The following is a 23,964-nucleotide window of genomic DNA, read 5'->3' as shown; positions in this document are numbered from 1 at the left end:
AACAGCCCATTCATGATGTCTGATTCACTATACAAATATATCATCACAAAAACTCGATGAAAACATAGCAATGTCAAACCAGTTAAAGATAGGAATGTGAACGTAACGATAAAACCGGAAGAAGAGCTTAGAGGCTGTAGGGAATGGAGGCATCTAGACCAACCTCCGGTGAACCACGGGAAGGACTGAACATAAAGTTTCTATGTGTTTGTATGTTGATTTACGTCCTATTCAGGACCTTTATCACTCAAGTAGATGTTTCACCAGCTGTAAATCGAGTTCTGCAATTTTTTACCCATGCATGGCGCCCGGGGCCGTAGTAACGAGGTTCTTCATCGTATCCAAGCCTACCGTGACATGGGGACTGCAAGCCTACCGTGACATGGGGACTACAAGCCTACCGTGACATGGGGAATACAAGCCTACCGTGACATGGGGACTCCAAGCCTACCGTGACATGGGGACTCCAAGCCTACCGTGACATGGGGACTCCAAGCCTACCGTGACATGGGGACTACAAGCCTACCGTGACATGGGGACTCCAAGCCTATCGTGACATGGGGACTCCAAGCCTACCGTGACATGGGGACTCCAAGCCTACCGTGACATGGGGACTACAAGCCTACCGTGACATGGGGACTCCAAGCCTATCGTGACATGGGGACTCCAAGCCTACCGTGACATGGGGACTACAAGCCTACCGTGACATGGGGACTCCAAACCTACCGTGACATGGGGACTACAAGCCTACCGTGACATGGGGACTTTCATCGTATCCAAGCCTACCGTGACATGGGGACTCATCGTATCCAAGCCTACCGTGACATGGGGACTCCAAGCCTACCATGACATGGGGACTCCAAGCCTACTGTGACATGGGGACTACAAGCCTACCGTGACATGGAGACTCCAAGCCTACCGTGACATGGGGACTCCAAGCCTACCGTGACATGGGGACTCCAAGCCTACCGTGACATGGGGACTACAAGCCTACCGTGACATGGGGACTCCAAGCCTACCGTGACATGGGGACTCCAAGCCTACCGTGACATGGGGACTCCAAGCCTACCGTGACATGGGGACTCCAAGCCTACCGTGACATGGGGACTCCAAGCCTACCGTGACATGGGGACTCCAAGCCTACCGTGACATGGGGACTCCAAGCCTACCGTGACATGGGAACTCCAAGCCTACCGTGACATGGGGACTCCAAACCTACCGTGACATGGGGACTCCAAGCCTACCGTGACATGGGGACTCCAAGCCTACCGTGACATGGAGACTCCAAGCCTACCGTGACATGGGGACTCCAAGCCTACCGTGACATGGAGACTCCAAGCCTACCGTGACATGGGGACTCCAAGCCTACCGTGACATGGGGACTCATCGTATCCAAGCCTACCGTGACATGGGGACTCCAAGCCTATCGTGACATGGGGACTCCAAGCCTACCGTGACATGGGGACTCATCGTATCCAAGCCTACCGTGACATGGGGACTACAAGCCTACCGTGACATGGGGACTCATCGTATCCAAGCCTACCATGACATGGGGACTACAAGCCCACCGTGACATGGGGAATCCAAGCTTACAATGACATGGGGACTCCAAGCCTACCGTGACATGGGGATTCCAAGCCTATCGTGATATGGGGACTACAAACCTACCGTGACATGGGGACTCCAAGCCTACCGTGACATGGGGACTCATCGTATCCAAGCCTACCGTGACATGGGGACTACAAGCCTACCGTGACATGGGGACTCATCGTATCCAAGCCTACCATGACATGGGGACTACAAGCCCACCGTGACATGGGGACTCCAAGCCTACCGTGACATGGGGACTCCAAGCCTACCGTGACATGGGGACTACAAGCCTACCGTGACATGGGGACTCCAAGCCTACCGTGACATGGGGACTCCAAGCCTACCGTGACATGGGGACTCCAAGCCTACCGTGACATGGGGACTCCAAGCCTACCGTGACATGGGGACTCCAAGCCTACCGTGACATGGGGACTACAAGCCTACCGTGACATGGGGACTCCAAGCCTACCGTGACATGGGGACTCCAAGCCTATCGTGACATGGGGACTCCAAGCTTACCGTGACATGGGGACTACAAGCCTACCGTGACATGGGGACTCCAAGCCTATCGTGACATGGGGACTCCAAGCCTACCGTGACATGGGGACTCCAAGCCTACCGTGACATGGGGACTACAAGCCTACCGTGACATGGGGACTCCAAGCCTACCGTGACATGGGGACTACAAGCCTACCGTGACATGGGGACTCCAAGCCTACCGTGACATGGGGACTCCAAGCCTACCGTGACATGGGAACTCCAAGCCTACCGTGACATGGGGACTCCAAGCCTACCGTGACATGGGGACTCCAAGCCTACCGTGACATGGGGACTACAAGCCTACCGTGACATGGGGACTCCAAGCCTACCGTGACATGGGGACTCCAAGCCTATCGTGACATGGGGACTCCAAGCTTACCGTGACATGGGGACTACAAGCCTACCGTGACATGGGGACTCCAAGCCTATCGTGACATGGGGACTCCAAGCCTACCGTGACATGGAGACTCCAAGCCTACCGTGACATGGGGACTACAAGCCTACCGTGACATGGGGACTCCAAGCCTACCGTGACATGGGGACTACAAGCCTACCGTGACATGGGGACTCCAAGCCTACCGTGACATGGGGACTACAAGCCTACCGTGACATGGGGACTTTCATCGTATCCAAGCCTACCGTGACATGGGGACTCATCGTATCCAAGCCTACCGTGACATGGGGACGTTCGTATTTAAGGCCATAATCAAAAGAATCGTAACTTTTGCCTCTTTGAAAGGATCAATACAACATTGTCAATTGACCTGATTAAAAAACTACTGATGATTCCATGTACATGGATCAATATTGACAGAACAAGTCATTCTCAGGTGTTAAACAAGGTTGCCTCCTCTTACCCAAACTATTTCTAATATCCATAAACTGATCTGGGCGACAAACATCTAGTCATCTAGTGTTTAACAAAACCCCGAAGGATCTGTATATCATTAAGAAGTGAATTGACCACATGTCTGGCTTTGAACGATTAAAAAAATGTTTTCAACTTTCCATCATTTTAAACGATACAGTAATACCATGTATCTGAATGCGCATGCACCCCAGCTTTAATTCGCATTTGATTCACGTTACGTTCACACGACAATATAAATCAATACAAACCAGTTTGCTAGGCTTTCATTCAATGCACATTAAATACTCTCCTTGTGAACGGAAATGCAGATCTAACATCAATGCGTACTGGGATGGGATTTAGTTTATATCAAACTCTCCATATGCGCGAGGCATAAGAAAATTCGTGAATAGTATCTTCAAGAAAAATAAGTTGGAGGAGAACCAGGGTTCAAAGGCTAGAGGAATTTGCTACTAGAGAGACAAAAACACAAATACGGGTACAAATAGAGGTCCTGTTGAGGATACGATAATGAAACCGGACCTAAAACCCAGGGACACGAGTTCATGGGATAAATAATCAGGGGTAAAAAGATAGCGAAACATCATTGAAAAATCCCAACTACAACAAAAGAATTCACAATATTGTATACAACTTTAAATTCCCTCTTGTTTTCACAATTTCGTGTCGACATTGACACACCGTGTTGAATTGATGGGTTTTACTTCGTATGCTCATACTTTAAGGTTTATTGAGAGCTAGCGATCACTGTAGAGTCATTTTCACGGCCGGTGTTTGGTCATAGAGAGAACATACAGAAGACTAGTACTCCTTAACTCCAAATCACAACCCCTCCCACACCCACCCCAACCCCACCAGCTATACACTCTGTAGAAAACTTATTCAAGAATAGTACTCCTTAACTCCAAACCACAACCCCTCCCACACCCACCCCAACCCCAACCCCACCAGTTATACACGCTGTAGAAAACTTATTCATGTAATTTCTTCTTAGAAGAACCTGAAAATGTGCAAAAGTTACTGGTGACTGACAACACACAGCGGATTGTCATTGACTACTGGGTACTTACTGCAGTGGATGGCGTGAGTATTACATGTACTAAGGTGACGCAAAAATTGTTGTCCACATTTAGATTTAATTATTTAACTTGATATTAGTATGTATTTTCTTTCTTCCGGAATATTTATAGGACACAATTCAGCAGGCATTCCAATGTTGAATAAACGTAAAATCAACGTTTCTCATCAACGCCACCAGTAATATTCAATTGAAAAAACAGTGATAATTGGTTGAAATTACATTGGAATGAATTCATTCTAAGGAATGAAATACCAAATAAATGAAAACACGCACACACAAGCGTATTTATATCATTAGGTTTAAATACATTTTCAAACACTTCTGAACAATGAAAACAGGTTTTTGGAAAACTTTTAGTAAGAAGAATATAGAAAATATTCAGTGTATTAAAACTAGATCAATATACCATATGAAGCATAACATTACCCAAAGTTGACATGAACAACAATTTAATTTATTCGAGAAATAATAAGAGTTTTTCTTAAAAACACATGTAAAAAAAGATCATAATTATATAACTTGAAAGTGGACTTTTACAATGACATGTAAAAAATGGATTTAAAATTTGATGAGTAAAATAAAATTGTTTTGTTCGGGTCAAATGTCCAAGTAAATACAATGTACATGTATGTATTTGGAAGGGGGTTCTCTTTATCCAATCCTTGTGGATTTGCAATTGTAAAAAAAGAAAAGAAATTTGAGAAATTCCTAATGTTTACATGTATTTATGATATAGACATTAATAATGTAAGTCAATTTTCCTTCACGTTTGACTAACCTAGGCAAGCAAGGGGAAAGTGTGAAATTTATTGCCATAAACTAGTTTTCATTTTCTGTGACTTTAAAGTTCATATAACTTTGGATGAAAGGACATCGAAAGAAAATCAGCTTGTATACATTAATATGTACCTATCTGAGCCAGTTAATTAAAAATGGTGTATCCTCTACTTTACAAGTTCTCGCCCACCCGGCCACAGGATACTCTGGCGGAGTTATGTAAAGCGTCGTAAATTATATCCGGGCTTTATTTTGTTGTCTAATAGCTCATACGTACATGTTTGTACGGATCATCTCTCCCACCTCCTCCTTCACCGTGAAATGTAAATAAAGGTATGTACATCGATCGGTGTTTTATATATATATTATCTATATCTATCTCGACTGATAGGGATTTATAGCCGTTACTATTGTTTTCATTTCGAGAGAGAGAGAGAGAGAGAGAGAGAGAGAGAGAGAGAGAGAGAGAAGAGAGAGAGAGAGAGAGAGAGAGAGGTGGGGTGGGTTCCAAAGTAATTAGTAGCTAGATGGTATATTCTTCTGTATTCATATTGCTCACTTGTGCTTTCTCTCCTTTTCTCGCTCCCTCCCCTTGCTTTTTCTAATTATTGTTTAGGGCTTTGATATAAGTGAAAACGTTTAAAAAAGCATGGTTCTCTGTAAAATTAACAGAGTAGTGATGGGTTCTCTTAATCTGCTAAATAGATAAACAATAAAATTATAGGTGTTAGCAATCAAGGAAATTCCCAGCATTCCGCGGATGTCCTCAGCATACTGAATGTTTCCCAACGAGAATTTTTCCATGGCCGGGGAGGACAACTACAGTTGTAATTTCGGAGTTCGATAGAACACTTAATTAATATAAAAGTGATCCTTTCATTGATCGAAAATATTCATAAATTACCATAAAGAACCTATAATGATGCACGTTGCATTGTATGTTGTGAATTACAATCAGATCGATATTTCAATTGATTTCCAACAGTTGTGTACTTGATTTCGTTTTTCTTTAATTTCTAAACGACTACGACACGTGCATGGTTAAATTTAAATTAAAGTGCGTTACGTCTGGTTTGAGATCAAATCAGATTAATTTAGTTTCAGTTTAATTTACGCTTGAATTGAAAGTAATACCAGTTCTCAATTCATCTAACGTGATCACTTGGCGTTCATCGTTCGTAGTATGTTAACTTTTAAATAATTTTGATGACTTCTATTCAGAAACTGCACGGCCGTTGCTCTCACTTCTGGAGAAATTTCAATACCTTTAAGTAGCTGCATTTTCCTGACAGAAATCAGACTGAATACGTTGAACTTTGAACTCGATATTTTCTATTTATACAAGTAAACCCATACAAACATTTGGTTAATACTGCAAAATTATATAGAATTTTACCAAGACTCTAACAAAGATGTCTATCTAAATAGCCTAGTAATTGCAAATGGAAGACATAAGAACATTCCAAGAAACCGAAATGAGATCAAGAGAGAGAGAGAGAGAGAGAGAGAGAGAGAGAGAGAGAGAGAGAGAGAGAGAGAGAGAGAGCTCCTAAAAGGGTATTTGGTGAAGTTTATCCAGCTCCTTATACTTCAACAATGTAACAAAAACTCCATGACTAAGTTATCTTCCAATACATACGTGCAATATATATATATATATATATATATATATATATATATATATATTAATACCCTCTGTGCTAAAAATATGAAATTAAGCACCTTGCAAGCGTACTTTGAATATGTAAATACTCTTTTCAGTACTTGTATTGAACTATCCATCTATTTACTTTCATTACAGTACATGCACATTTGTAAAAGTACCATAAGATAAGCAATAAACTGAATGAGAGTGTGCATCAAACCTCTCACCCCACTCCCCCCCAGCTGTAGCTCAGGCAAGTATTACCCATGATTAATGACATGAAACGAGGATATAGTCAATAATATTAGGAAAATGTCATCAGATGCATGTATGGTAAAGGATATATATATATATATATATATATATATATATATATATATATATATACAGTGCATGTTGATCGTAATTTTCCTATTAAATGCAATCTGCTGCAGGCACTTTATAGTTAATATATTCAATATTTGTTGATAAGTATTTGTTTAACAATATGATTGGGCTTTAGTGTAATTTGCTGCAGGTACTTTATAGTTCATATATTCAATATGGTGCTGTTAACCACCCCCCTCCCCCCCAACAAAAATAAAAACCTGCTGTTTGTCATTATGCCTATGTCCTTTTTATGTATTTAATTATTCCTAAGGGTTGTTTTAAATTGTTTCATATGTTATTAGGGTAATCATATCATATCGCTATATATTAATAATAATATTTATGCATTTTAATTCTGACACTATGAATATTTTATTCACATGTATGAGCACATCGATTTTATATTATCTTTTCTTTCACATTTGTAAAGCGCTTTAGAGAACTAATGTTGATAGGGCGCTATATAAATCTTTTAATTACAATTACAATTACAATATTTGTTGATAAGTATTTGTTTAACAATATGATTGGGCTTTAGTGCAAGTTACACAACGAATAAACTGTCATTCACTGTTTATTATAAAAAGTGTCGAATAAGGTGAGTATAACTTTTAGAAAGTAATTACAAAACATGTGAATGAAATTAGAAGAAATTACAAGACTTAACTCGGGCATATTTCTTTCCATTTAAGCGTCTGAACTTGGTTACAAGTAATCATGTTTATTTTCGTGATTAATTCTATCTATTTGGGGGACACAGGCATTTGTTTCATACATGGGTCCCCCTCTCTTGCTTATCTAGAACCAGGAATTCTTGTTATGCTTGTTATTTTTTGAGCAGGGTCATGTATATCACAATCATCATCTTATGTTGTTGGGTTTTTTTAAAAAAAAAAAAAGGAAATTATTCAAATCGTGTAATGTTATATCAAAATTCATTCAGATATCTCAAGTCGTTGCTGTTATTTACTACTATCTAACATTTGAAATAGGGAAGTTAATTTAAACAGTAATTATTATAATAATTCATAATAGGATCACACAGTGGGCACTGCCTATAGAAGTCCTCTCCGTAGAAGGTTCAAAGTCATACAAACATTAAATAAACACAATATTACACAAAGGATATATAATGATTTGAATATTGTAGTAATTAGGTAATTTATGACATGGTAGCTTGAAATCAATTCTACTATAATACTGTATGGAATTAATAAATAGTTTACACTTTAATTCTAGGTATAAATATTGTAAACAGAAGATACAAAATAGGAAAAACAAAATGGAAACATGAAAAGAAAGAAAATCGGATATTGGTTCTATGACGATAAAATGAAATTGGTTACACAAATCTCCTTGTAGACAGAATAAATTCATGCACAATTCTAAATACTGCAATATTTTGATTGAATGTAAGATTGTTATCTCCATTCAAAATCAGTTCCCTAGTGAAGTTAGGAAGAAGTTAATGTTTTTTAAATTTAAAATTTTGAATTTAAATAAACGGGAAAATTAAATTACTTTTATTTATACGGTGTATATATTTTACTTTTCATATATATCTTAATTGTATATATTTCAGTCGACTTTTCACCATCGTTAAAGTCTTTGGGAAGTATATTGTATTTACTATACGCAATTCAAAGTTTTCAGCGTGTAAACCCAACTTCAATATCTCAACAACAACAAAATATCGTTTATTGTATGAATATCGTAATATTAATGAGCGCATATCTATTTCATTAAACTATAAAAAATGAAATCCAGAAACAGGAAGGGGGAGTCTATACCAGGGCGGTTTTTCCTCCCAGGGGGAAACTTTATACTGATTTTGTACATAGGGAAAATTATATGCTGGGGCGCTCCCCCCCCCTCCCTATGGGGGACAATTATTCACCCCAGTGTTGTAGCATAGAAGTTGAAGTTCCCCCCGCATAGACCCCCCTCCGGAAAAACGGGCCCGGGATAGACATCCCCCCCGGAAAGATGGGCCTGGCATAGAATTTCCCCCTTGGAAGAATTACCCCCCCCCCCCAGGAAATATCTAGTATGGCGTGTAAAACGTTGCACTATTATACTAATCTTGTTATTCATATACGAAAACTTGTAATTTATATTCTATATCATATCATTCATTTTCGAAAAGTTGTTATTCATATTCGATAATTTTATCATTCATATTCAAAAACATGTTATTCTTATTCTAAAACGTGTTATTCATATTCGAAAACATGTCATTCTTATTCAATAAATTGTTATTCATATTCTAAACTTTTCAATCATATTCAAAAACATGTGATTCATATTCGATAATCTTATCATTCATATTCAAAAACATGTGATTCATATTCGATAATCTTATCATTCATATTCGATAATCATGTCATTTATATTCGATAATTACGTTATTTATATTCGACAATCATGTCATTCATATTCGATAATTTTTCTATTCATATTCAAAAGCATGTAATTCATATTCGATAATCATGTCATTCTTATTCGATAGTTATGTCATTCCTATTCGATAATTTTTTAAAATTCTTATTCAATATAATTTGCATTGTGGGTAATATTATCTGTTTGTAAAGTCTCTGCTCATTGGGTACATGTATGTGAAAACGAAAGTAGATTATGGTGTTACCATATCTGGACCACTTGTACGCAGCACATTCACAGGTAATGAATGTCTATTGATTGATAAACTTTTGGTAAATGTTCATCGTATTACACTAACTAACATAAAGAATGTACATTTACCACCAGATTAAAGTGTAAAATATAAAAAATAAAAAGTAAAAACATGGCACTAATACGCTTCCTACTAAACAGTGATATATAACATAAATATTTCATATTCCGTTTTATATTGGTACATCTAGATCATCAATAGACAAGAATGGGAACTGCAACCGTCATGATGTGCTTTACATTGAAAAAGGAGACATTTGACTCGGAAGGTAAGCCATATTGAAAAGATTGCTTGATTGTCGTCCAAGGTTTCGCCTACGTCACGCCGGCGCGATTGGTTCTACATTTTCTAAACCAGTTTCCAAACCACATTTCAAAATCATAAATGTTAAACATAAAATTATCTATTCCCATTCTGTAACGGGCAAACATTGGTCAATCGAGCAGGTCCTAACACTTGTTGTTGTAATGATCTAGTTTGCCAATAAAACATATCTTTGGGCAAGTACTGTTTGACGTGTTTCATACCGATTGTAAAACCGTTCTTGCCACACTGATAACGAACAGTGATGAATCTCATAACTCCTATAAGGAATACAAAATAAAGTGATGGGCAAACACGGACTCCTGCATGGACATACCAGAGGTGGGATCAGGTGCCTAGGAGGAGTAAGCATCCCCTGTAGACCGGTCACACCTGCCGTGAGGCCTATGTCTAGATCAGGTAAACGGAGTCATCCGTAGTCAAAATCAGTGTGCCAAGAACGGCCCAACAATTGGTTATGAAACACGTCAGGCAACATTGGACCCAATGATAGGTTGTATTGGCAAACTAGATCGTTATAACGACCATAGAAAGGGTGCGAGTTGTTTTTCTTTCTAATTTGCAGAATCATACTATTGGATTTGATATGGCGGTTTCCAATATATAATGATGAATAAGGCCAAAAAAAAAAACAAAAACAAAAAAAACAAAAACAAAAAAAAAAAAAAAAAAACCCGAAAAAAAACAAAAAAAAAAAAAGGACTGAAAAATCAAGAGATCAGAATTCTAGCAAGATTTGGGTTTACTCTACTTTAGATGTGAATATAATGGTGCTTTTGTATTTATATCAAATGGAAAGTTATGTCTGCCATCTGAAATTTGGAAGTAGCGTGTCACTACAATGACAATTACGCACTCCATAAACTCTTGTAAACTTGAAGTTTCCACTGAAACCTTGCGTACACAATTTGTTTTCTGAAGTTTCCGCATAGTTTACGCACAGTTTTCGCTCCATGGAAACCATAGTTTTCATGCAGAGTACTTTTGTGATCAACAGCTCTGTAATAGTTTTTCACACCAATTTACAAATATTTATCACTTGTTTTATCAAGTCTCTCTTCATATGAAACGGGTTTTTTTTGGGGGGGGGGGTTGCGATTCACACAATTGGTTTATTATTATTATTTTTTTGTGATTCAGACAACAGAACTTTGATTTTTTAATATTTCCTCTGTCTTTTCACTAGAATCCTACAGTAATATAAAAGTGGACTATTTCGGATAAATCATCTTTTACATCACCTGAACAATATTGATTACTTGATTACGTATAATTAGTGTCTGGACAATATAGAAGGACAGACAGAGACCAGAAAGACGTTAATGGAAACCGTTTAAGGTGTTTATCAGGTTATTGTGATCCATGAAACTTAGCACTACAACGTTGAGGTGTTTCTCCTTGATTTTCTTTTGTTTTAATAGAGGCATTTGCCGTTTATCGTACCATACCAGGCATTTGTTTCCATGGCAATGCGAAATCAAAAACGGTGTGTGACTGTGGGGAGCAAGGAGACAAGATCATCACGGCGACATCAGATGATGGAAGGTGAGGTTCTACTGGTACACAAAGTGACGGATGATGGAAGGTGAGGTTCTACTGGTACACAAAGTGACAGATGATGGAAGGTGAGGTTCTACTGGTACACAAAGTGACAGATGATGGAAGGTGAGGTTCTACTGGTACACAAAGTGACAGATGATGGAAGGTGAGGTTTTACTGGTACACAAAGTGACAGATGATGGAAGGTGAGGTTCTACTGGTACACAAAGTGACAGATGATGGAAGGTGAGGTTTTACTGGTACACAAAGTGACAGATGATGGAAGGTGAGGTTCTACTGGTACACAAAGTGACAGATGATGGAAAGTGAGGTTTTACTGGTACACAAAGTGACAGATGATGGAAGGTGAGGTTCTACTGGTACACAAAGTGACAGATGATGGAAGGTGAGGTTTTACTGGTACACAAAGTGACAGATGATGGAAGGTGAAGTTCTACTGGTACACAAAGTGACAGATGATGGAAAGTGAGGTTTTACTGGTACACAAAGTGACAGATGATGGAAGGTGAGGTTCTACTAGTACACAAAGTGACAGATGATGGAAGGTGAGGTTCTAGTGGTACACAAAGTGACAGATGACTTTCAATCTCTAAGTACACGGTAACCCTGTGAGTTTTCAACAATATGATACAAAAAGCAATAGGCATAGAAAACTTTAATTAATAATAATCGTAGCCCTCTTTGAGAAACATACCGAAATATCCCGGTAAAAGTTTTGAGAATGGATTTTTGTTAGTTAAAGGAGTAGAGAATGGGCTTTACTTTCATTTTTGGTACAATTTGAATATATGAATTGCACTTTAACCATCGTCTACCCTTTATTCTACCCTTCAATTTATGTCATTTGATCCACAGTAATATAATATTAAAATATTATATAACACCAAGGTATTTAGATATAAAACGGACAAAACAAGTTCATGTTACAGGGGTTTAGCAGTCTCGTTTAAAGTCTGCATTTTGTTAATGTATAATGACCTAAATTTGTAAATACAAGCTATAACTGGGTCGAATGCTGTCTGACGCGTTCCATTCCAATAGATTAGCCACACGAGTTAGGCAAATACGGATCCTGGACATACCAGAGGTGGGATCTGGTGCCTAAGAGGAGTGAGCATCCCATAATGATTTGATTTAATTACTACATTTAAAATGAATATATTGATTTACTATGTAATAGTAAAAACAAAGATATTGAAGTTTTACTTTTTTCTTTTTATAATATACAAAAGACAAATAACTGCATTGAAAGATCAGTAGTTTATTATTGACAAAACAAAGGCAAAAATGAATATTTGAAATTCATGCCAGAGTAAGGATTTTGTATTCTATTCTTCAGCCACATTGTGATTCATCTTTACCATTTCGCTTACCTCACCATCGACCTCACCTTTGTAGTACACGATACACGACATCTGAAACCACTGTCTGCGAAATACGACTTACAGGTAGGTATTTGAAATTTACAATACTTTTGTCGACTCTTTATCCAGTTAAACTTACCTAAAGCACGTAGATGATATATGGAGAAATACATGTACACATTGAAAGTCTGACTGGTTTCCATTTTGACATTTTGATGGTGCATATTATTTAATGATGAATTGTCTCTAAGAAATGGACCTCTCCTAATTTCCTTACAGTTTATAAAAGATTTAGAAAGATCAGTTGCGAAACATCTCAATGAATTCATAGAGGATTCTAAGAGGTAAAATACATTATGTGATATCATACGTGATATAAGAATGCATTTATGCTCCTTCAATGAGTATAGATTTTTCAAATGTAACCATACATTTTATATTGACATTGTGCTGAATTATTGCAGTTTATGTTGTCCAATTCGAAGAGCCCCTGGTATCACGTGGACGTATACATGCACCGGTGACGAGCGCTTGATTGAGACTGACTACGAGGAAATAGTGTATGAGACGCAGAGTAAATGGCAAAATATCAAAATCGCCAAATCAAGAGAGTTCGGCAATGTTCTTCTGCTTGATGATGAAATAAGCAAGTACCGAGTAAATGAATTAGTAATGAATGTGTGAATTTACCGAATTGAACATTGAAATGAAATTTGAATTGAAATGTAATCAAAGCTTTGTATCGCTTGGAAGTGCAACAAAAGATTACATGTACTACACGCATGTCGTTTTTTAAAACTGTGGTGTGAGTGTTACGAAGTGTCATCTTTCAGCTATCAAAATTGTTCCAACCCAGACATATGTAACCCCAGAAGTACACAAATCGTGATGAATTTTACAGGTGTTAAAAAAAGATTAACATTAAAACGTACGACTTAGCAGCACTTTACACACGACCATTCCTCTTTAACAATATCGTCGTAGTCTTCAGTGATCAGGTCTTCCAACAGTCAGGTGACACGAACTATCTGGGTTTTTTTTGTATTCTTACGACGCAGAATTTATTCAAAATATTCCATAGGAGAAGAAAACGCTTTTGTTGTTGCCTTCAACTCAATATTTATATATTTTGATGACGTTTTATCTATTAACAATAATAATTTTTATTCACATGTCGATTTGATATATATCCCAGTGAACTCGAAATAAAGAACACCGCAGAGGCTTCCACATCTGCTTTATAATTGGACATTTCATTGAACTTAAAGGTTAACGGAAAATTAACAACTCTGCTTTATGACACACGGGATAGACCTACCTTCTCCATCGTCAACTTCCCAAATTCATATAACAAAATTCCATTATCACCTGCATATGGTGCTTTTGTCTTTCGATTGATTCCATTCGCAAGAGCTTGTTCTGGTTATGATCAGTTTTATTTTAAATCGATGCAGGCTAATGACAAATAAATTGATGTTGCATGGGTTTCAAAAGTGTCATTTAAAGTAAGCATTTCACAAATTCTATGGTCGGTATAACGGTCTAGTTGTGTTACTTACAAATTGATACAACCGGTCATTGTGTCAAATGCTATCTGACATTTTCTATACCAATTGTTAAGGCGTTCTTTACATATATACTGATTTTGACTAAGGATTACTCCATTTACCTGATCAAGATATAGGGTTCACGACGGATGTGACTTGTCAACAGGGGATGCTTACTCCTCCTAGGCACATACTTCCATCTTTGGTATGTCCAGCGGCCCGTGTTTGTCCTACTCTTAATTTTGTATTATTTATAGGAATTAATCACTATCTTTACCTTTTCATGAAGTCACTAGTGTGAAAATTCTTAAACAGTGATTTCTATTTTGCAGTGCTTGGTGAGAGTGATTTGATTTACACAGAAACACTACTAGGAATCGGAAAGAACGACTTTAAAAATAAAGACATACTTATCCTTGGAGGTGGAGACGGGGGCGTTTTACACGAATTGTTAAAACAGTCACCGGTTAATATCCTCATGGCGGAAGTAAGAATACAAAAACGAACGAAGTTGTGCTTGATAAAAAATTAAAATAATAGAAGAAAATTTGATGTGTTTGATTCAAATAGCTATAATTTCAGCAAAACCATTTTCATTTACATAAAAACATATATCTCTGCAGATACTGTCAAAGTAGGGAATTATAATAAGCAACAATGCATCTAGAATTTATCAGAAAAAATGACATTTGTAGATAGACGAGGAGGTGGTTATAGCCTGTGATAAGTACTTAAAGAAAGTATGTGGTGATACTATGAAGAAGAGGGAGGGAACGAATTATAAGGTGAATTTAAGATATCCTATTCGTTTTGCTATGCATGATTGTTATCAGTAAAATAATCTGGAATTAATGTTTTTAAAGTTATTATCAGGGGTATTTTAGACACATGATAAACTCAATGATTTAAATGGTCATTAATGTTTGTAATTCCGTATTTTGTTAACATATACATGTGGCTGAATAATATGGGAATTTAATTTCAATTTGATACCTCAAGGCTAAAATATTGGGTATGGATATCCAAAAGTTTTGTAAATAATGGCGAGCTAAGCCACATAGAAATGAACAGCAAATGCGTCTTAATAAATGTCATTGTACTTAGATAAAGATTTGTGATTGTGTACACGAACTTAAAGATGCGCTGGAATCAGGAAGGAAGTATGATTACGTCATCAACGATTTGACGGAATATACAGTTGGCAAGGAACACTGTAGTAAGTATAAAATATAAAAAGTTTGCACACCGGTCCGACAGATCAAATGTTGCCCAATACCCCTGTAAACAACTGTTTTATTATACCCATATAGGAAACAATTAAATCAGTATAGTATACAATGTAGTAATAATTCAGGAAATTTAATAAATATTTGAAAGGGATCAAATTTCAAGAACATGTTGTAAATATTTACTATACACGTCTGTTAGCGAAAAATCAGTTGAAGCAGCCATCATCGACATGTGTTGTCAAAATGAATTGAATCGAAAGGCAGTATTACCACAGAAAACGGTAACTGTCAATTTTACAAGCTAGATTTCCGCCATTTTCGGCATCCCGATCCCGATATCCAAATTGAAATGTGATATCATACAGTTGCTGATTGTCAAGGGTGTTTTCTGCTGTTTTTACAACATTTTTCGTGTTTTGGCTGTCTCTACTTTCGAACATTTCCTGAATTTCATCTTCAGACGCCCTATCAAAGCGTCGTTCACCGGCCATATTTGTTTACCAAACGACAGGAAAGATAAATCGTTTTACTGCCATATGGCGTCACGTCGGTCAACAGTCGATTTTAATAGTTCCAGTCCAAATGTCACCGGAAGTGTCAAAATGTTGGACTTTTTTCATATAGAGTTACATGTACAGAAATTGTTACATGTATATATATGGGTATAATAATACTAATTTTCGTCCATATATGTATGTCGATTCGATATATATATCCCATGAACCTACAATAAGAAATATCACAGAGTTGTCCATACCTGCTTCATATTTGGATATTCTATGAACGGCAAATTGACGACTCAAATTTATGACAAATGGGATGACCTCGGCATCTCGATCGCCATCTTCTGGATAGCGAAGATGCTCTACCGTTGATCTCCGATATCTATGAAGCAATGTATGGTGTTTACGTCTCGTAAATGATTCGATACGCGATAGTATGTTCTGCATATGATCAATTTGATAAGGTTACTGATGGAGAACATTCCAAAGATCTAATTTGCGAATACAACCGGTCGCGGTAGGTCAGAGGTAGAGCGTTCGCTTCGTAACCAGTGGGCCATTAGTTTGAAGCCAGCTCGCGCCTGACTCCGTCAAGCTTAAAATGTAAACATAGGAAGTGATTGCTCCTTCGCTCGTCATTTAGAAGTGAAAGTCACTGGTCTCTCGGATATGACCTTAAAACGGAGGTCCCATGTCGCTTCAGGCGTCGTGACGTCATGGAATAACCTTCATTGCTGCGACCGTAAGCGAACAGCATAGGTCTAAATTTGTGGTACTTCACCTATAGCTGGCGATATCTCAATATCAGTGATAAAATTATCGACGGGGAATAAAATAAACAACTAACCAGCCAAATACAACCTATCATTAGATTGTTGTCTAGCGTATTTCATATGAATGTGTAGGCCGCTCCTTGCATACCGATTTTAACTACGAATTACACCATTTACCCGATCAAGATATTGGGCTCGCGGCGGGTATGACTGGTCAACAGGGGATGCTTACTCCTCCTAGACACTTAATCCTACCTCTGGTTAGTCCAGAGGATGTATTTGCCATGCTCTTAATTTTGTATTCTTTATAGAAGTTATGAAATTGATCAGTATTTGTTACCTCATGATACATTGAAAAAAAATGGTAGATGTAAATAGTTCTGTTTTCTCCTTTTTACGCACAATGATAAAACTTGCTATAAAGATTTATATTATTTACACTAAACCGTGTACTATACATGTATAGTAGAATTTATATTGAAATCCATTTCATCATTTTGGACACTACTTTTATTAACTCGGGCATGGAATTGATATCGACACTAGTTTTGTCTTTCCTATTGATCCAATAGGAAAGACAAATATTCCATCTTTTGGATTTTTTCTACGGAGTGCTTTATGTTTATCTGAGATGCTGTCATTGTGATATTTAATACATCTCTCCATGGTTTTCTTATAGCTTTAGTACTAAGTCTTAAATTGTTCAAACAAACATTTTAGTCCAACTTTGACACAGTATGATTAGGTCGGCGCGGGTTCGAATCCCGCTCGCACCGGTAAGAGAAAAAGTTTTCCAGTTTACTTGCAGAAGGTCGGTGATCTCTTCCCAGGTACATTGTATAGGTCTGAGTTCTCTCTTCCACCAATAAAAAAAAAACAACTGGGCGCCACCAGAAAACTGAAAAATTGTTGAGTGTGGTGTAAAACAGCAATCAATCAATATGATTACGTTGATAGTGCAAAGTTGAGGAGAGCGTTTGAAATTTTTGCCGTTGATTTGAACAACGTAAAAGTTGTGATGGTGACTGAACACTTTCGGCGATAACTCAACAGTGAGAATCTATTGATGATGCAACGCTGAGGTAGCGATGAGTCTTGTGTTGTCTCAGTGAAAATGATGTTGAGTATTGGTATATCAGCGTTGAAACTCTTTTTTCACCCTTAAGCAGTGTTAAAACAACCATGCAGGTCTGCTGGGTAGATCCTAAAACAATTTTTCCTTTGGACATAAGTACTTTCAAAAGTGTTCATTTTCTGAAACAAAAGACAGTATAATTGAATGAACTGCAAATTAGTGACTAGTGTGAATTTGATAAGGTATGAAATCAGAAGCAATGAGACACACATGTACAAAATTCAGCTGATCTGCAGGTTTGTATGGTTTGTTGTTTTGTTTTTGTTTTGTTTGCTTGTTTTTTTGTTTTTTTTGTTTTTTTTTAAGATGATGAACATCAATTTAAAACAAATTGTGTGATTCTAGAATTGTCGATGAAAATTTTACAACCTGGAGGAAAATATTTATCAAGGGTATGTAGCCGTTCTTTCATAGACCCCTTACCCGAAATTACTCACTAAGAAAGACAAAAGTCTGTCAGTTTTTATCTCCGAAGAAAATAAAATGTATCGATGAATTAAAAAAAAGATAAATATTTCAATTGAAAGAGACAAAAACTGTTAGAATCTATTTTCCACTTTAAATACGTAATAGACTTTATTTTTTTTCGAAAAAAGGTTTTTAGCAGTTAATGATATTTTTCATGAAATGTAAATACATGTAACTGAGGACGCCTCTCTGTTCCCAATCACACCGCCCTCTGGTGTTTGTTTATATTGTTAACTGACGACGCCTCTCTGTTCCCAATCACACCGCTCTCTGTTTGTTTATATTGTTGACGAAATTCATGTAGGGTTTCTATTGAAAAAAAATCATCCTTCAATTGATCTGCTTTTAGTTACTCCAATTTAAATCAGTAATATATTTTGCAGGGCGATTGTCTGAGTGCCATTAATTTCATTTCACGGTTTGAACACGATGTTAGGACTCTGGGCTACGAATTCAAAAGAACAGATGTACATATACCGTCGTTCCAAGAAACGTATCCTTGAGAGAGAGAGAGAGAGAGAGAGAGAGAGAGAGAGAGAGAGAGAGAAGAGAGAGAGAGAGAGGTTCCCATTCTTTACAGTATTTTCTATCTAAATCATTATTGTGTCCTGAGATCATGATTAGATATTGTTTGTACGAAGTTCGAGACCAGACTGATACAAGCTGATGACAGGACTGATACAAGCTGGTGACAGGACTGATACAAGCTGATGACAGGAGACAGATACAAGTGGAGGACTTAATATTTACTATTCCAAGAACGATGATTCGTAATCAAACAAACCGGAAGTTATTTTTGTGTGATTGATATCTAAACCCTATATATATATATATATATATATATATATATATATATATATTAACGGAAAATGCCGTATCTAAAATATTTGCAGTAAAACCTGGTATGAATAATGACTTTTCCTATATTCTACAGCATTTCGTTATAAATAATATGTGGGTCCTGTACCTTTTATCAGTTGACAAGACAACAAAGTTCCTTTTAATTACACACAAATTTATTGTAATAATCGGACAACGTATGTAAAACAAACAGGTCACTTCCTGGTCGGCAGCTGGCGCGGTAGATCAAAGGAGCAATATATCCGTCAGGAATAATATGTAAAATGAATATAAAAACACTCTAAATGGACCTAAGAAATAGGAAAATATCCCGTAGTTGGTTTCTGGTAAAGGTGCAAGTGTATGCACCTTGTATTCGATGAATTGAGAGAAGGTGCACAGGGGCGAGAAGGTGCGGATGTACCGTAACTATGTAAACAATAATAGGAAGGGGCGGATCAACCTGCTACAATACGAGACAAGGGAATGATTGGTGCTGGAGAAGTCCAATAAATACACCTTAATAAATCAAGAATTAATCACTTTCAGCACCTTCGCTGGATCCTGCAGCAATTGCATTTGGGACATGGTGGATCTAAGAACTCCGAACTCTGAACTGAACTTTCTCAGCGTCTCTCTGTTTATGAATATCACGTTGACCAATCAGGGATCAGTTTACTAAAACGGTAGCACGCGATAGACTCAACCCGAAGTATGGAGGGGAAAAGGAACACACGGAGTTCTTTACACAAAACAAAGGCTAAATAACCTGAAAATTCATATTAGAGACATAGGTAAGCATATCATATGCTGTGGCGTGTTTTTATTAATATGGCTGGTTGCAAACGGTGGGAGACAACCTCCGGATCGAATGCAAACAAACTACATCCGACGTTTGCATCTTCTAACACATGGTAATTTTGCTTGTATTACCTCTTTCTGTAAATAATATTCTAAATGGAATAACAAATAATTAAATATCATGGCAGCTTTACCTGTCGTAACGGTCATTTAATGGTAACATGGTAGAATGGAACTGGGTTTAGTTTAATCCGAATTTCCTCCGATATCAGGTACAGGCCAACACATGTTTCAACACATGTTTCATAACAATATATATATATATATATATATATATATATATATATATATATATATATATAGTTGTTTGATAAAAATGGAATATTTAAAGAATGATTTAGTTGTAACCATGTGTTAGGTTTCTTACAAAGTCCTAAACATAAAACGAAATCGCTATGTCACGTCATATGGATTATTGAAGATGGTATTCTTGAAAGACATGAGAAATATTTTAAAGCATCGTATTATGTACTTTCATATATTGTAGTAGAACAAAAGGAAAAATATAACCTAGTTGTCAAAATTGTTTAAGAAAAACATTTTTGTGGTCTCGAGAAAATGGTGTATAGAAAACAAAGCATTTGTCATTGATTCTGTGTTTATATTTCTTCAACGTAATATGTGATCTGTATGGGATTTTTTTTCTCTCTCTGCGTAGAGTAGGGTGTATGTATGGGATTCACAAACAGGTTAAAGTACTTTATGATGTAATTATATACTTTCAATCGTGATGCCAATTCCTTACAATTCCGCTGTTATACATAAACGTGATTGAGGACACAATTTATTTTTAGAAAAATAATTAGATAGTCTTCAGTTACTTTGAAATCATTATCAAACATATTGCTACAACAGAGTATGCTTGCACACAACAAACAAATTGCCACCAGTGACTTACAGATATCATGAACTAAGCTTTATGGATCATCGTATGATTTTCAATTGCAACATCAATTAGGTTACATCTGCATGCACTGGGTTTCGGAATTTCATGAACAAAAACTTTTTCTTGCAATTTTGAACGTGTACTCACCTTAAAATCAAATTAAATGCCGTTATCTTTTTCTTGCACAATAATTCTAATGATAGAGATTTACACTTTGACTAACTTGTCATGATCTGTATTAATATGAATATTCTAAGACAACCCCCTCAATTCTGAAGGCGCAATTAGTATGTAATGACAATTAAGGGTCCATGAATGAAATATTTTGGAGAGGTGTTAACAGGTTTTCCTGTGTAAGTTTCTGAAATAGTCTGTATCTCAGCATCTTCATACAATACTAGTAGTCATTGATAATGAAAATTATATAAAAAGAAACAGAAAATGTAGAGTTTGCACATAACTTTAAGATGAACAAGTACACATAACAAACAACGATTAATCTCAAATAAAATGTAACAAATTAAAAGAAGGCAACTAGGAACCCCCTGACACACCAAGGGTGGGAGAAAGTATCATTGTTGAATGGTTACATTCCCTGTGAACCGTATATTTCGTTCAGGTAAACGGAGTAATCCATAGTCAAAATCAGTATGTAAAGAACGGCATAGCAATTGGCACATCCAGGGGCCCTATTTTGTATTCCTTATACATGTAGGAGTTTAGAAATTAATCACGATTCGTTATCTTCACTTTTCATGAAACACGTCGGACAGCATTTGACCCAATGATACCTGATATTTGCAAATGAGATTACTATCAGTACTATAGAATCCGACTGTTTAAACTCCTGTGACATCACTATCAGTACTATAGAATCCGACTGTTTAAACTCCTGTGACATCACTATCAGTACTATAGAATCCGACTGTTTAAACTCCTGTGACATCAACCTATATGTCGTCAGTCAGTAAATGAGTTATTGGATTACTCCTCCTAGGCATCATATGTGATAAGTAACGCTTCTGGGGTTTTTTCTTTTCTTTCGTTTATTATTAATGTTTTTGCTTTTTAATTCCCATTACCCTCCATTCTCCATTTTTCTTTCTTGTTTTGTTTATTTAAATTTCTATATGAATTTGTGTTGTGTATTCAATCAAATGTCCTATATTATTGCATTTTGTCGACTCATTTCATATCGTTATTTATTACATGCACTAAATTCTTATATCAACAGGTAGACTTAGCATTGTACATTAAAGGAGAAAGCTTGTATATGTTCCGCTTACTGTCTACTTCATGTGCTGCTTTTGACAATAAAATATTGTTTAAATCAAAATTCATAATTGTTTGCTCTTTACTATGAATTCCAGGTATGTAATTGAAATATAATTGAAAAGAGATGGCGGTTACGCAGTTTCTTGTATTTAAATGAAAAGATGAATACATCGGAATGAGATCAATATATCTCGTAACTCCTATAAGGAATCCAAAATAGAGGGGTTTGCAAACACGGGCATTTGGATATATCAGAGGTGGGATCAGGTGCCTAGGAGGAGTGGACATCCCCTGTTGACCGGTCACACCCACCGTGAGCGTTACATCTTGATCAGGTAAACAGAGTAATCTGTAATCAAAACCATTGTGCCTAGAACGGCCTTAGACAGCATTTGACCCAACTGACAGGTTGATGGGCAAACTAGATCGTTTTAGCGAGCATAAAATTTACGAAATACTGACTTTAAACCAAACTATTAAAACCCTTGAATATTAGAATGTTGTTGATCTAGTGCACATACACAGACACATGTACACAAACATAAACACACACACATCAATAAATAAATATAGATAGATATACATCTAGTTCCAACAACACCCGATACCTAGTTGTGTCGAATCCACAACGTGGATACAAAAAAATTACAAAGCACTAAAATGACCAACGATATAAATGATATTTCTAATAAGCTGTTGCCATTCTAATAATTTTGAAAAATATTTTTCCCATGGTTACACATGTCTATGATGTTTACAAAATAACCTTTGTAACGATTATTTGAAATTGTAAACCCTACCCTACAACCAAAATAGGAACATGGGTAACACCACACATGGTGGTGTGTCCTTGGCTTATTGAAACTTTGCTATCGTGTAAGGTTGGCGTGAATATAGGTTTACACTTCCTGGTTTGATACGTGCAGAATTAGTCTACACTGCTAACAAAACAGATGATTTATAAAGCGAGTTCTCTTTAAATCTATTTATAGTGCAAATGCATATTGTCGTTAATCAATGCATATAATGGAAATGAGGCCTTTATCGTATTTTGAATGTATTTATCATCTGGAATCCGTTTCGGCCTCAGCCAGAGCATGCATATATGAAAACGTGACGTGTATCTGTTAGCAGGGAAACAATGGTGTCAATGTTAACTGCTCAGGAAGAATTGGAAAAAAGATTCCTAAAATTAATGATAATGTAGTTTGATTACATTTAAGTCACAACAACATACAATAAATCAATCCAAATAAACAGCTTAGAAATTTAATATATCTTGACCTTTCTTCGAATAATCTTACAAATACATATAAGAAGAAAATGTTCTTCAATTCTTTACCAGAGCTTAAATTTCTAGATTTATCGTATTGCGATGTAATTCATGTGGAGGAATGATCTTTCAGTGATTTGGATCATTTGCGACACTCAGATATTATCTTTCAATAGAAACTTAGGATATGCGTCACTTCCAAATCTGACGTTTCATCTCATAATAAAGAAATGTTAGTTTATTACTTCCCTGCATCTGAATGTGATCACGTGTAAGACAGGAAACCTACCAAAACATTAGATATATTTCCATTGGCTAACAATAACAGGTGTGACCATACAACATGGGGTACCTACGCCTC

General features: G+C 36.9%; 1 protein-coding gene across 4 annotated transcripts; it reads left to right on the top strand.

Annotated features, from left to right (window-relative positions):
- The first annotated feature begins 9,454 nt into the window (after window positions 1-9,454).
- On the top strand, window positions 9,455-22,391 carry LOC125653972 (spermine synthase-like). 4 transcript variants are annotated; one of them, XM_048883664.2, is made up of 12 exons: window positions 9,455-9,552; window positions 9,756-9,833; window positions 11,311-11,434; window positions 12,789-12,897; window positions 13,093-13,157; window positions 13,278-13,459; window positions 14,693-14,847; window positions 15,056-15,145; window positions 15,465-15,576; window positions 18,346-18,392; window positions 18,852-18,961; window positions 19,093-22,391. In XM_048883664.2, the coding sequence occupies exons 2-12, from the start codon at window positions 9,773-9,775 to the stop codon at window positions 19,133-19,135; spliced, it is 1,098 nt and encodes a 365-aa protein (XP_048739621.2). In that variant the 5' UTR covers window positions 9,455-9,552; window positions 9,756-9,772; the 3' UTR covers window positions 19,136-22,391. The 4 variants fall into 4 exon arrangements, 3 of the variants coding, with proteins under 3 accessions (XP_048739621.2, XP_048739619.2, XP_055999435.1); XM_048883662.2 differs by having other exon boundaries at window positions 18,307-18,392; XR_008796668.1 differs by lacking the exon at window positions 18,346-18,392.
- The last annotated feature ends 1,573 nt before the right edge of the window (window positions 22,392-23,964 follow it).

The sequence above is a fragment of the Ostrea edulis genome, chromosome 7 (assembly GCF_947568905.1).
Source record: "Ostrea edulis chromosome 7, xbOstEdul1.1, whole genome shotgun sequence".
Taxonomy (NCBI): Eukaryota; Metazoa; Mollusca; class Bivalvia; order Ostreida; family Ostreidae; genus Ostrea; species Ostrea edulis.
This window is presented reverse-complemented; position numbering and strand designations above follow the sequence as displayed.